The following is a 15,455-nucleotide window of genomic DNA, read 5'->3' as shown; positions in this document are numbered from 1 at the left end:
GGTCTCTCCCTTTGTTATTCTATTATTTTCTGTCTTCAGCCAAATCCCTAACCAGGTCTTTAAAAGAATTTCTCATTTTTCCAACTAAATGAAAGATGTTGCCTTCTAACTCTTCATGTTCCATCAACATGTGAAAATGTCAAAATCCAACAGTTAGCAATATTAGACAAGTAATAAAAATAATACCAGATATATTGCTTTAAACCCGAAGAGCAAAAACTATTGACTTCATATATGTATGTATATGTAAGTCTGTTTGTATTTGACCCCAAACTATATTTTAAGATTCAAATGAAAGTTTTAAGTCTCCCAAACACAGACACTTTTAAAAAGGCTTCTGCATTTTTTGTACACATCATCAATTCGAAACAGGTTAAGAACTGAAATCAGGCTTTTTCTCATTTTTCAAGAGACTTGTCAAAACATGTTAAACATACACACACAAAACAAAATCAATTTTAAAACTTTAATGTATTACGACATTCATTTCCAGTAGAATACATTCATGGCACTACCACGTCTACTATTCTTTTGAATTGGCCATTCCTTCTATTTACATAGCTTTTCACCTCTCAGAGGTTGGCAATTTAAAGTTGTTATTAAAACAATAATTTACTTAGATGTTGATTTTTCCCCAAGTAAGGATTAAGTATCTAAAACAAAACGTATAACCACACTTGCTGATATTTTATATTCTACTTTCCTATCTTAACATTATGACAACCTGGAATTTTACAGTGTAATCTTAGAATCTGTAAGTATTAAAAGTACATTTGGAGTAAAACTGAATTTCAAGACGCTCTATTTCATAATAATCAAGGTACATTATTTTCCATATACTTATGTAGCTAGAATTTTATTATGTATCTAAATGTCCTGTGTCAGTTGTAATTTGGTTTAAATTCTTGATACCAATAAGCCTTCATCAATTCCTAAGAAAATCACTGCTCATTAGTAAAATGAAGTTTTTATCTGACAAAGTTATCTATTATTTAAGTTAAATAAACGTTAAGTATCTAAAATTTTAATTAACAATATTTTGTAAGTTAAATTGATTCTTATCATTTCTTCTTTTAATTCTCTCTATATATATTTTTAGTAATAGCTTCTAGTTCCTATTACAGGGAGAATCGTCCTCTGCATTATATAGTACAGACTGCTGTAATTAATTAGTTATCTAACTTTCACTAATTAGGTAAATTCACCTTTCACAATTTCGTTTTTCTTATCTATAAAATAAGGAAAGTTAATTTCATATATTATCCTTAAGGTCTCTTCCAGCTCTAGCATTCATTAGTAAAGATCCAAATTATACAAATTTTGATATTCATAAACTATAATAGCTATTAAATCAATTTCAAAATAGCCTGATAAAATGTGACTTTCTATGTTGCAAAATTGTGAACTACTATGTTTTGCTTTCTCTAGAATCTTACTGATTCAGCTCTAAAATATACTTATTTTATCAAGGCTTCTTAGAATATGCTGAAATAAGGTTAAAGCCAAGATATATTTGAGCATAATGAATATTATTGGTAATGATTATACGATTTTTTGCTAACGCAGATACATCACTCATCACAAAATGAAATAAAGCCGATGTTTTCAATTAAATATGTAAATCTGCCTGGGACTTATTTAATATCCAACCTTTCAGGAGAATTCAAGTTTAATTTCAGTGCAAAAGCAGAGAATCTTGATTTGTCTTAATAACAGCTTTAGGTATAAGTGACATATAAGTAGATGTGTTAATTAATTTTAGGTTTAAAAGAGAGGTCCTAGATATAATAGTATGCTTTTCTCCTTCCATGAGGGTGTGGTATTGAAATCTCTATTAGAGTTAATTATTAAATTCGAAAATTCTTAACACTGGTCAAATTAGACAAGTGGCCACACTATAACACCTCCACAGCTAGAACAATGGAACCCCCAGGAAAGAGCAAGTGGAACTACAATGGGGAGATGAGCAAAAACCAGATACTGACAACTTAAAGATAAGGACTAAAAAATCAATACGAGCTAATACAAGCTAAAAATTCATTAAAATTTTTTGTTTCATTTCTCAAACAAATCAAGAAGTTTCTTCATCATCAATTTAATGCTTACAAGAGGCACTGAAATTTATGCACATTTCTAGAACATACTTCTTTCCAACATGATGTCTCTTATTAGAAAAATGGTTTTCTGAGATAAAACTGTGAAGAACAACGAAGAAAGAAAAAGTTCAGAGAAGGCTGACCCAGATTTAACATAATCTGAGGCAATATTGTAATTTGTAAAAATATGAATTTGTGATTAAGACAGAAGAACATTTTGAAAATATTTCCAAAACCCAACATGATATTCTGTGTTGTGACACTCGCAAGAGTACTGAATAATCTCTAATATCACTTAAGGAATAAGTGTTATTAGAAATTATTAAATAATACTCAAAGCTTAGTTCTTAGAGATTGGGATTTATTCTAATCCAGTGTTTGATTAATTGATGTGCAATAGCTCGGCTTGGTGGCACAAAGAATGCCTGCTGCTTCCCTTTGGTCAGAACATCCAGGACCTAAAACACACCATAATAGAATGCATTAGGATTTCAAAGCTGTCATATTTAAATACTATTCCCATGCTTACATAATTCAATTAAAATGTGATGAGTTTTACAAGGAATAACAGTAGAAAGTGACAACATCCATATTTATAGGCAAAGTTTTTTTTTTTTTTTTTTTTTTTTTGAAACAAGGTCTTGCATTCTGCCACCCAGACTGGAGTTGCAGTGGTACAATCATGGCTCACTGCAGCTTTGACCTCCTGGGCTCAGGTGATCCTCCTGCCTCAGCCTCCCAAGTAGCTGGTACCATAGATGCACACCACCACACCCGGCTAACTTTTTAAAAATTACCTGTAGAGACAGGGTCTCCCTATGTTGCCCAGGCTAGTCTCAAACTCCTGGGTTCAATCAAGCTTCCTGCCTTGGCCTCCCAAAGTGCTGAGATTACAGGTATAAGTCACCACGCACAGCCTCAACATGCAAAATTTAGTACAGCATTTTTAACTCCTTCACTGAGTTAGTGATTCAATTTTTAAAATGTTCCAGAAAGACACATTCCCTTATGAAAATGACATCATGAAAAAGCAAAATGTATGCTCCACACTTAATTTCTAAGTGAAGCACTTTTGAAACAGATTCTTTTTTATAAAATTCATAAGCAATAATCTAACTTCCATCTTTTTGGATTAAGCATAGAATAAAATTAATTTTATGCAGGCAAAGTCAGAAAGAATTTCAGGTCAGATGAGTAACCTATCTTTCAATATATTATTTAGGAATGGCATTTTAAAAAGTTATTTTAAGTGTATGTTTATTATACAGTTATGTCATTCTTGGCCTTAAGTACATTTTAAGATGAATAAAAACTTTCTGAAAATTTTAAGCACTTACTGATGGTTTTTGAGAGCTACTTGTTTTAATGTTATAAACTAAAATATAAAAGGTTTGAGAAAATTCCTGTTTCTCATCTATGAATTAATGTTTAAGCCCACTGATAGGTACTATTAATGTGTAGGAATGGAATCTAAAATTCAAAATGGTACAGAATCATCTCTACTAGAAAAATCTCACAGAATAAGTTAATATAGATCACATTAGTGAAACATACTCCTCCGGTATGGAATTACTAATTACCATGTAATCCATGCATAACGAGAGGGCCAAAGCCATCATTCAACTTGCTGAAAATATGCATCCTTGTTCTGTGCCCAAACCAATACAGTCAGGGAACAATCAATAGAAGAAGGAAATTAAATTGAACTTTACCTGTTCTCTAGTAAACCAGCGGGCATCCTCTATTTCATTCTTGTCAACTTTAATTTCTGTAGACACTGCCACAGCTAAGCAACCAATCATTAAGGAGGAAGGCATTGGCCATGGTTGACAAGAGACATACTGAACATGGCCAACTTTGACTCCACTTTCCTCTTCTACTTCTCTTCTAACAGCATCTTCTATTGTCTCTCCTAATGAAATGGAGCAAAAGAACAAGTTGCTGATGAACATGCCCTGGACACTTTGTGTCCTGAATCGTTCAAACATCTGGAAATCACTTTGGACAGAAACCCAATTCAAATAATCAGAAAGCAAAAGCCTGAAACTAGACTGTAATTGAAGAAAACATAAATTTTTAAAGTACATGACCAAATATAGAATATGAAAATGCCAACAATAAACTTTTCATTTTTTAAAGGTCCAAATTTGTCAGTTACATTTTAAAAATAATGATATCATCTAAAAATATCCAACACCTAATATTGGTTAAACACTATGCAAACACTTTATATCTGATCTCACTTATATATTGTCCACTAAATAGATATAAATTACATGATTTTTACAAATAGCTCTTTCAAACTAAAATTTTCAAACTCTTTTTATTATGTTGTCAAACAATTATTGCAGGTAACTCTTTTCAGGTCATTAAAAGATTAAAAACTACATAAGATGAAACTTAATACTTTTTCTAAGATATTGTTTTCCTCTAGATGACTGCTGACTCTACCATGATAAAATAAAGTGATGCCTATAAATGTACTTTATATTTCTAATTTGTTGGATTTAAGAATTAGAATAGGTGAAATCATTTCTAAGTAAAATCATTTCTAAGTAAAATCTGGAAGTTTAGAAATATTTTGCTAAATATTGCTGTATTTAGCAAAATATATTTTAAATATAGCTTTCTATTTCAAATAAATTTCCTACACGAAAATTAACAACTTATAATAATCAAAAGAACACATATAGTAAAAATATAATTATAGACTAGCATATTTGCAAAACTATAACAAAAGATTTGCATATGCTACATATTTAAGAATTAAAATGAATAAAAAAGGATAAACAATGAAAACAAAATTAGGCAAAAGACAAACATCTAAAATTCAGAGAAATGAAAACTGAATGCCTAATACACATTTGAAAAAAGATGTTCCATCGGCAAGAAAATGAAAATGAAAACGAGATACGATTTCATTCACCCCTCAGAATGACAAATTTAAAAGTCTGAAACTCCTAACTTGGTGAAGATGTGGAATAATGGAACATTTCATGTTCTGCTGGAGGAAGTATAAATTGGCAGAAACACTTCAGAGACAACTTGGCAATATACAGAAAAGGGTAAGATGCTCATATCACATAAGCTGGTGGTGCTACTCTATGTATACAATCTAGATAACTCTTACAAGTGTGCACAAGTATAAAAATATTAATTGCAGTGTTGTTTGTAATAAGAACTTTAAATCTCCAATCAGCAGAAGGGATAAATAATGGAATATTCATGAATGGATTACTACCCAGCAGTTAAGACAATGACAATGACCTAGAACTACTAAAGACAGTATAGTGATTTGGAGCAAGAACTCAGAAGCCAACATGCCCAGGTTTAAACCCCTTCCCTATCACTTATTCACTGTTTGATCTTGAGCAAATTATTTCGTCCCTATGTCTTAGTGCCCCATCTGCAAAATCACTGTAATAGTGTATTTTATAAGGTTGTATGAAGATCATACAAAAAATATACAAAAAACACAGCCTGATACTGTTTTATATATATGATATGATCCTTCTCCAGAACATAGCCTGATACTGTATGTTTACTATTATCTAGTAATGCAAATATTGGAAACTGAAATTGAGATAAAACATTTATTACTTAGATATATTCACTCCACAAACATTTACTGACCTACTACATGTGCTAATAGGCATGTGCTATGAGGGTTTCATACATAGCAGTGGATAAAATAAAGTCCCTGTGCTAATGAAACTTATATTCTTGAGACAGCAGATAATAAATTAATAAGTACATACATAGTATATTAGGTGATGATGAGTGCCCTAGGGAAAAATCAGGCAGGATGATAGGGATTGTGAATGCAGGGTATGGGGGCTAACTAATGTATCTGGGGCAATCAAGTAAGGCCTCTTTGAAAAGGTGACAGTTGAGTCTAGTACAGAAGGAAATAAGGTGGAACCTAGATACCTGGGTCAAGAGCCACATATCAAAGAGCAAATACTGAATTTTTAACAAAGCAGATCCAATTATTAGGAAAAGCAATTTATGTAATTCTCATATAAAACATGAGAATTACATGTTTAAACTATTATTAAAATTGTATCATGTTTAAAATACTTTAAAATAACCCAGTTTTATAACATAATTTATCAGAGATTATTAAATGTTATCTAAACTTTGTATTTTGAAATTATAAGTTAAATAGAAATTATTAAGAAAAGGCTTACCAGGCTCAATAAATCCAGCAAGGCAAGTAAACATGCCTGGGGGAAATCTCTTCTGCCTGCCTAAAAGACATCTGGTCCCATCTGGATGAACAACTTGCATGATTACTACTGGATCTGTTAAAAAAAAACGAATTTAGATTCATGTGCAAACACTGTCTGATAGGATAATATAAAGGTGTATCTCCTATAGGGATAGAACTCTTGTCTGGTTGTAAGAGATTGCTTCTTTCTGCCCTAATGTAGCTGATAACAGAGTATCTCAGCGAAATTGTACAGAATAGCATCAGTAAGCTAGCAGAAGACCTTCTTCCCCCAATCTTAATAGCAACATTTATTCTGTACTTATGGATGTTAGGTGTATTGTTATTTTAATGAGAAAAACTTTGAGTAGGTAATACATGGAAATAAGGAAAATTCAAATTTTACCACTGTAAATCATTTCCCTCTCCCATCCTCACCCTTAAGAAAATGTTTTTAAAAGCTAATGTGGTTCTATGATTAGATTTAAGTCGTTAAATAAAATTTAAATAACAGTTCATCTCTCTAGAAGTTACTAATTCAGCAAATTCTTCTCACTATATCATGACTAAGAACTAGGAATTAAATGGTTAATGGTTAGACATGTTTTCCATAAAAAGGAAAACATTTTAGCTCCTCACAAATTTTCTCTTTCCAGAATATCTTATTCCCCAAGATCCAGGTGGCTGAGATATAAAATAAAGGGCTTACCAACTCTTGGGTATGATGTATTATGAACACCACTGAGACTAGGACAGTCTTCTTTTAAACATACTCTCTTATATCCACCTTCTTCAATTTTAGTTCCATTTCCACAGGTTGGGCAAAACTTATATCGACTGTGCCAGGCAAGAACAGATCTTGCTTGAGCTACGACCCCTTCAAAAAAAAAAAAAAAAAATTAATTAATTCTGTGACAAATTAAAATCAATATATAAGTAAAATGTTCTCAAGTTACAATAAGAATAGCTATGTGATCAGGTATTTTAGTATTTCTATTTTTATAATGTGTATTTTTCTTTTAAAGTAAAAGGTTTAATTTTCTGGATGACAAAAATTAGATTCAAGTTTATTTTGAATAAAATATAACTCATATAAGATAGAAGTACTAACACCTATCTTACATCATACATTAGATCAGGCTTTTACTGTAGGTGATTTTAAAAGTTGGGGTATTCATGATTCTAGTGTAGAGTAAGTTTACAAACAGTGATTTTACAATAGTGATTTTAATAAAAATATACCACAAAAGCAGTTCTTGAGATTTGTACTCTAAAGGAAATACTACTAGGAAACTGTAGGAGGCTATCACCACTCTCTTGGTGACTATGCCATTGATGGTCGATGCTGTGTGGAACACAACCTGCTTTCAACTGGAGACTGCATGTACACAGTATAAAACATACTACATTTACTATGTTCATGGTTAACTTTGTTTACCAAAAAATGCCTAATAGGATAAATCTTAAAATATACACACTTTAGCTATAGGTTTCACTCTGGTAGTTCAAAAAAGAATTAATACGACCTGGCCAGAAATATTACAGTTGAGGCAATAACACTAGAAATGCTATATTTTAAATGCTTGACAAAGTCACCTCCCTAAAATACATTATTTGGTCTACAGATTTTTGAAATGAACAAAATAATAATTAAAATTCTAACATCGTTTAAACTGGGAAAAATAAACATAAAACAGTTGTAATGAACAGACAACGTTACATTTTTGCCTGCTACATAACCTTATAATACATAACATGCTAGGGTATTTACATTATTTCAGAATCATCACAAAAAGAAAAGCTAACATTTATTGAGTACTTACAATGTTCCAAGCATCATGCAAGGAATATTATATAGATTATCCAATGTTTAGAGCAACCCTAAAGAAGATAGGTACTATTATTATTTTCTGTAGGAGTAAACTGAGTCACAGAAAAGTTAAGTCTGTGTAAAGTTATAGAGCAAGTGAGTTAAAAGGCCTCAGTTTTCCTACAAGGGAAAAAAGCAAGCAACTAGCTCATTTATCATATCTTTTTTATCTTAAAGTGATATATACATGTCTAAAGAAAGTAAATTTTCTTTAAAAAGCTTGATGATTTCTGCACAGGTGTGGAGAATAAAACATACCACATCAGACTTTGAGACGGAGATATTTAAGCAGTCTCTGGCAGGACCTCTATCACCTAAGGGAATGTGGTCACTGACAAGGTCCTAACTTCCTATTAACTCATCAATCTACCATAATCTGGCTTCTGTCACTGACAAGGTGCTAACTTCCTATTAACTCATCAATCTACCATAATCTGGCTTCTGTTCCTTTCACTCCACTGACATTTCTCTTGTCAAGTTCATCAATAGCTTTATATTACCAAAGACAAAGATTCTTAAAAAAAAAAAAAAACCCACAAAACTTTGCCTTCATCTTACTCAAGTTCATAACAGCATTCAATACATTTGACCACTCCATCCTGGAAATACTCTGCTGTCTTGGTTTCCCTGAGGCCTCTTGGTCTCTTCCTACCTCATGGCCACACTGTTTCCAACTCCTTTGATGGCTCTCCTGCTTGCAGCTTACCTTTAAATTTAGCGGGATTCAGGTCTTACTCTGAGAGTTTTTCTTGCTTCCTCTCAGCTCTCCAAGTAATCTCAGTAGTTTTTTGGGATTTAAGTATCTTTGTGTTGATGACTGCCATATGGATATTTCCAGTTCAGACATCTGATTCTAATGTCCATTTCTAAAACTTAGTATGCCCAAAAGTAAACTCTTGATTTATTTACTCCAAGTCTGTCCTGCTTTCCTTGCTCTACCCATCATATTATTGAGAAATGGTATCACTATATACCAAATTATTAAAGTCTCTAGCCTAGCAGTCATTCTTAATCTTTTCCTTCATTATTATATATCCCATATCCAATTCAATAGCAAAGACCATTGATTTTATCTCCAAAATTTATCTTGCATATACCCTCTTTCCTCCATTTCTACTATCAGTACCTTAATTCATGCCATATTACCACCATCTCTCACTTATAAGGGTCTCAACCTACAGATCAAGCCCTATCCATTCTACCTCGAGAATATCTCAAATTCTCCCTTTGTCTCCATCTCCACTGCCTCCATTCTAACTCAAGCCATTGCAATCTCTTACTTGGGCAACTGTAATACTCAATTACCTCTTAACAAGACTCCCAACTTTCACAGTTACTTACATGTGTGTAATTTATGCTCTATGATGCAGCCAGTGTGCAGTGCAGTGTTTTTTTTTTTTTTTAAATACTTTAAATACAGGTTAGGTTACATTTAAATGACTTTAGCATCAAACCCTAATTTCTTACCATGCCATAAAAAGCCCCAGCAACAGAATACAAAACAAATCAAAACAGTCAAGGTCTTTGCCATCATGTTCTGTGTGTAGCAGGAACTCAAGAATAATTCACTGAAGAATCAAATGAGATCATCATGCACCAGTGTTAATTCTCAGGAAATCAGTCTGGGCTGATTATAACTACTAACTGCCCAGGAGAGTAGTCTCCTAGGGTGAGAACTTTAGGAGGTTTCTGATGAAGACAGTCTAATTTCACTGCTTATTGGAAAAAGAGTGCCCCTGGAAAGTGCAAATACATATAATTCCAACTCAATTCTAAAAACCAGATTTTACCAACGAAAAGCAGCATTCATTTCTTACCAGCTTCTTTTTCTTTCAATTGCAGAAGGGCTGGCATAGGAGGATGAAGAAAGTAACAATTTTCATGTCTTTGCTTGAATTCTTCAGCAGCAATAGGATCTATACCTAGAGCAAACCAGGCAACCAATCCATCTTCCTCCTCTCTCGGGACTTCACCAGCATAATTAAGTAGCTTGTCTTTCATTTCAAGTTCCACTCCAAGAAAAATCAAGGTGATCTTCTCAGGCTGGGCCAAATAATCCTTTATATCTTTGTAGTTCAGCTGACAAAGCCTAACTTCTGGTTGTTGGAAACTTTCTTTATTGCCACCTAGAGTAACCAAGGGATTTAAATCTGAGAAAAGAATAAAAACTGTGGCTGGATGGCTTTCTTTAGCTAGTAGCCAGTCAGAATTATTTCTCTTTTCACTTTTCCGGTCCAGTAGTGTTTTGCTAAAATAATTTTCACATTCTTCCACTTCATTCGTTAGGAACCAAGGCTTCTTCCCACCTTTAGCAGTAGCTAGTAAATTAGCTATATGCTTATAACCCCAAAATACAGCAATATCCAGTGCAGTCTGCCTTGATTTATTGACAATTGATCTGTCACACCTACAGATGGAAGAAAAAATGCGGAGAAAAAGTAAAATAGGAAGTAAACACTTTCTCCTGTATTTGTTTCAATAAAATATTTCCAGATGCACATTAAAGTCCTTCTTTTTAATGATTATATAGATTTTTTTCTTGTGTTACACAGTTTACTATTGGGAAGGTTAGAAGAACAATAATCATAAATGACAAAAAGACAGTGAATACTTACACTTTCTGGATAATTACTCACAAAATAAAACAGCATTAAATTTTATGTACTATAAAGAGATACCAAAATTCTACAAGTCCTTCGTAGTCATAGTGAGATTTGCATTTTCTATTTGGGAGAAAAATTTATTATTAGACTCCTCATAAATTTGCTTTGCTATAAAGTAATAATTTCTCAATGAAAAAGGTTACAAAGTTTTAAGTTAGAAAAATTGTGCTACATGTTTACATAAATTAGCCAATGAGTTATTTAGTAGTTCAACAATATAAATATGGAAACAAGTAAAATTTAAAAGTAAATATGTAACAAACAAATTAAACCACAAACCCTTTCAGGTAGTAGAGCCTAAAATGTTTACCCTTTCTCAAGCAGAAATTGGACAATCTCTGGGTGCCCATTTCTTGCTGCATACATTAAAGCAGTCCAGCCATTTTCAGAAGTTTCATTGAGGAGAGATGGAGAATGACTGAGTATTCCTGTTAACTTGGCAATATCTCCTTCAGCAGCTGAACAGTGAAACTGGGTAACTATTTCTTGCTTTGGACTTCTTTTTGCAGAAGACATTTCTTCTGAAGGAAGAAAATAGGGGGAAAAATAGGGAAAAGAAGGAAAATAGGGGGAAAAAGCTTATTTGCAACTGCTATTTTGTCAATGAATGATATTGTTAGAATAATAGCAATGGTTTCCAAGGCAATATACCTTTCAAAAGGCAATCATTAAACAGCATACATTTCAATTTCAAAATGTTATCAGTTTAGAATTACAAATACAATGAAATTAATATGCCCATGGCAGTTACACAAAATAATGTATAAAGAGCTTTGATAGTACAGATGAGGGGGCCATATCCTTGGGAGGGGGAACCAGGTAACATATTACATAAGGATGAGGTATTTAGGGTAGACCAGAGGGGACTTCATGATGAGGTGGGGACATGACAGGGAGAACAGTAAAACAGATGGAAGTAAAGGCAGAGACTTTCTAAGTTTCACATGAAGTTTATTGTTTGACCTTGCACAATTAATTCTGTAATCCATCTAGGATCTATTTTTGTTCATGGCGTGAGGTAGGGGTCAGGATACTTTTTTACCCAATGCATAATCCATATGACTCAGCATTATTCTTGACATTTCCATCTTTGTTGTACTGTACTGAGACAAATATTGTCACAAATCAGATGACCATATATTTTTGGTTCTATTATTGGACAGTTCTGTTGGTCACTTTGTTGTCCTTGAATCAGAGCAGCTTTTAAAACTCATTATTTGCTTTCTCACTCTTTTCAGTGGTGGAAAAACCCCCGAAATAACAGCCTCATACGTCCTAAACATTGCCTAATCATGGACTGCAGATGGTAGAGCACAAACTGAGCTTTTTTTTTTTTTTTTTTCTTTTTGGGGGAGAGGGATGGTGAAAATGGTTAATGATTCAATTGTGAATTTCTCAAAGTATTTTTGTAAGGTATAATTTTTCTTTCTATGAAATGCTATTAAGAAAAGATTGGGATTCTAACTACATTTCTATTATTCTAAGCAATAAGATTTTTAAACTGAAAAGACAGAAATGTTATAGCCCATAGTTTTTGATAGCTGTTGTCTCCTGGGTTCTGAAAAAGCAATCTGGCTGATGAATTGCATAGCAGGAATAGTATGAACAAAATTTAGGGAAAACAAGGAGTAAAGATTAATTTTCTTATTTTGGAGCTGTTCACCATTCCTATGAGTCGTTCTGCTACTTATAAATAGGTTAAAACAGCTCACTGTCATGGAAACACTTGGATAAAACCTAATAGTGGAAATCTGTTTAGAAATTAAATTACCAGAAGTAATATCTACATAAGAGAATAATTGAGTTACTCTAGAATTTACTTCGCTATTCCTTTCATATTGAAATTTCTAAATACTTTAAAAATATTATGCATAACAAAAGCTTTAACTTTTCAGGACTTTATTTTGAAGCACTGCTGTACAGCTCCTGTACTGATCTCCCTTCAAATTGTCTTTCTCTTATTTTCCAAAAATCCATATTATAGTTTTTTTCAGCTAGGTTTAGTTTGAATAATATTTCACTGTCTCATGTTCCGCGGTCACAGTCACTCCCTCACATTCTCACAGGCTGCGCTAGGTGACTGCAAAATTGTCCTTCAAAAGTACAGCGTCATTCACTACCTCCAGGGCAATGCTTATGCATATGCTATTCTGTGGAGATAGGAAGTGGAAAGTGTACACTTTTCCCTCTCGCTTTCTCAGCAGAAAAGCCATCTAGAGACAGTGCCATTATTCATTCCAGAGAAGCACACAAAGTCTAACACCCAATTCAAAAGTCTAACACCTGTTTGATTTACTTTTTCAATTCTCATTGGCAGGTTATAGAAGGTAAGGATTTGAAGGCAGAATAAAGTGCTGCCCTTGTTTTCCAAGAAGTTCAAGGACTATTCCGAGAAATCATTTAAAAGAATATTAGATTGAAAGGGACATAAAGTTTTAACAAACCAACATCCACTTTTACTGACGTGTAACCCAGGGCCCATGACTTGCGCATGCTCTAATAGACCGAGTAGGATAGGAATGGACTTCAAATATCGCTCTGTCACTGAAGTCACTGACCATCAATTAACGAATTTCATCCACTCCCTGGGCACTCAAGACCAAGTAAGCGCCACCTGTGCATGGTCTCTGAAAATGGTAACACGCCTTGAGATATTTTACTTTCTTGCCACTACCGTTAGGTTCCTTCTTTCGAGGTGAAATCACTCCCTAAGTAGCGCTTCCTTTTCCCCATCTCAGCTAGGGCAGGAAACTCTACTAACCTCAGGACCACCTGCGCCTCCTCCGCCCTGTCCCGGGAGCCCCTGCAAACGCGTCTGTGGTTCCCGCGCCTGCGCCCACCAACCCACTACGAGGCTGCGCCACACTACCCAGCAGGGCCACTCAGGGCAGCGCGGGAACCAAAGAGCTCAGGGAACTGGTCACCGCCCCCAGAGGGGACACTGAGACGACTAACTCGCCGCTGCTTCTACTAACCCAAAGGTGACCACAGTAGAGGCGACCAGGATGCAGTCGAAGGATTGGGATACCGCAGTCGAGGGATTGGGATATCCCACTCGCTTTTCCTGGTGCCGGATGCAGCGTTCTCGACTTCCTGTGGCGATCCGGGGTCTTCCCGTGGCTTTGTGGGAGTTGTAGTTTGAAGCCCACAGATTGTGCACAACGGGAGAAGGGGCGGAGATTGCAGGGGGAGGTGTTTGGGAGCCCGCGCGGGAGAGATTGAGGTCTAAAGGATTGGCGCTGAATGAAGGTCTGAAAATTCTCCTGAGACTATGATGTATAGATACAACGTGGTGCAGGCGATCGGAAAACCATAGGCCTGAGGAAGCAATTATAAATTTCCCAGCGTCTGGCACCCAGCTCCCAGCCCTCTCTCCAATACAGTCCGGTGCAATTGAGTGCTCAAAGCATTCTTTTCTGTTAAATAATCTTGGAATATTGAGTATACCAAGTCACTCTTAAACGAGATATTTGGCCTCTGTAACACCTTAATCGATCACCCCGTGTGAAAACTGGTATCATATACTGACGCGTAACTCATTCATAGTCCTTTAAAAAGTATGTATCAAACGCCCACAACACCTTCTTGGATTGTGAGGTTTAAATAGCATAATACATCCAAAGCTCTTAGGATGTTGTGAAGTGCAGAGCGGGCAACCACAACAAAATTATTGTCATTATTATTTTAGTTCCTGTGCTTTTATGCTCCAAAACCTACAGAAGTTATGAGTCCGAGATTACAAAACTAGGTGTTGGCGGTCTTCTAACTTCCAGACTGGGCTTTTTCCTTTGCTAAACTCTCTACTTGGTTATCAGCAACAGCTACAGGGGTCTCTTACAATTTATCATTGTTTCCCACCCAGATTTTACCCTTGGAAGCTCCTCACCGTGAAGCTGTATGCACCAGTTGACATTGATCATGATGGCTGGTGCTTCTAATGCCCTGTGCTGCTTTTGCTTTCTTTCTTTCTTTTTTTTTTGGGGGGGGGGGGGGGGGGACGGGGTCTCGCTCTGTCACCCAGGCTGGAGTGTAGTGATGCGATCTTGACTCACTGCAACCTCCGCTTCCCGGGGATTCAAGTGATTCTCCTGCCTCAGCCTCCCAAGTAGCTGGGATTACAGGCCTGCACCACCAGGCCCAGCTAATTTTTGTATTTTTATTAGAGACAGCGTTTTGCCACGTTGGCCACGCTGGTCTCAAACTTCTGACCTCAAGGGATCCATCCACTTCGATCTCCCAAAGTGCTGGGATTACAGGCGTGAGCTACCCGTCTGCCCTGTGCTGCTTTATGTGACTAGTTGTCTTCAATCTTTAATAATTTCAGTGACTAGACTGGTGGTCCGAAAGGATTAGTCACTTCACTCGGAGTACCCAATCTTTGCATTCAAACACATGTTAGGTTAGTATAGTGAACCTTCATGTATTAATGATCCAGAGTCGACAATTATTAATATATAGTTCTCCCAGTTCTTAGGATTGTTTTAAAGTAAATTCCAGGCCCCATATTGTTTTGATGACAAATATTTAATAATAAACTTTTTGGAAATATGAATTATATCTAAAATACAAGGGCTTTGAAAAACAACACAACTTCAATATCCCTAGTATTACAAATT

At 34.9% G+C, this 15,455-nt stretch overlaps 1 protein-coding gene across 2 annotated transcripts; it reads right to left on the bottom strand.

Moving 5' to 3' along the window:
* Nucleotides 1-452: 452 nt before the first annotated feature.
* On the bottom strand, nt 453-13,931 carry NUDT12 (nudix hydrolase 12). 2 transcript variants are annotated; one of them, XM_010372107.2, is made up of 7 exons: nt 13,815-13,931; nt 11,150-11,360; nt 9,994-10,583; nt 7,016-7,183; nt 6,287-6,400; nt 3,809-4,008; nt 453-2,554 (listed from the first exon to the last, which is right to left on the bottom strand). In XM_010372107.2, exons 2-7 carry the CDS (start codon nt 11,353-11,355, stop codon nt 2,444-2,446), a joined length of 1,389 nt encoding a protein of 462 aa, XP_010370409.2. In that variant the 5' UTR covers nt 11,356-11,360; nt 13,815-13,931; the 3' UTR covers nt 453-2,443. The 2 variants fall into 2 exon arrangements, with proteins under 2 accessions (XP_010370409.2, XP_010370410.2); XM_010372108.2 differs by lacking the exon at nt 13,815-13,931 and adding an exon at nt 13,601-13,801.
* Between the last annotated feature and the right edge of the window lie 1,524 nt (nt 13,932-15,455).

Source organism: Rhinopithecus roxellana, chromosome 3, assembly GCF_007565055.1.
Source record: "Rhinopithecus roxellana isolate Shanxi Qingling chromosome 3, ASM756505v1, whole genome shotgun sequence".
In the NCBI taxonomy this organism is placed as follows: Eukaryota; Metazoa; Chordata; class Mammalia; order Primates; family Cercopithecidae; genus Rhinopithecus; species Rhinopithecus roxellana.
The sequence above is the reverse complement of the archived record's forward strand: the minus strand, read 5'-3'. Positions and strand labels throughout refer to the sequence as shown.

Bases quoted from the DNA above. Each gene is read 5' to 3' on its own strand.
- NUDT12 (XM_010372107.2), bottom strand. From the start codon at position 11,355: ATGTCTTCTGCAAAAAGAAGTCCAAAGCAAGAAATAGTTACCCAGTTT. The intron at 7,184-9,993 runs GTAAGAAATGAA...TTTTTTTTGAAG, and splicing joins ATTGAAAGAAAAAGAAGCTG to GGGTCGTAGCTCAAGCAAGA. The intron at 4,009-6,286 runs GTAAGCCTTTTC...CCATTTCATTAG, and splicing joins TGCTGGATTTATTGAGCCTG to GAGAGACAATAGAAGATGCT.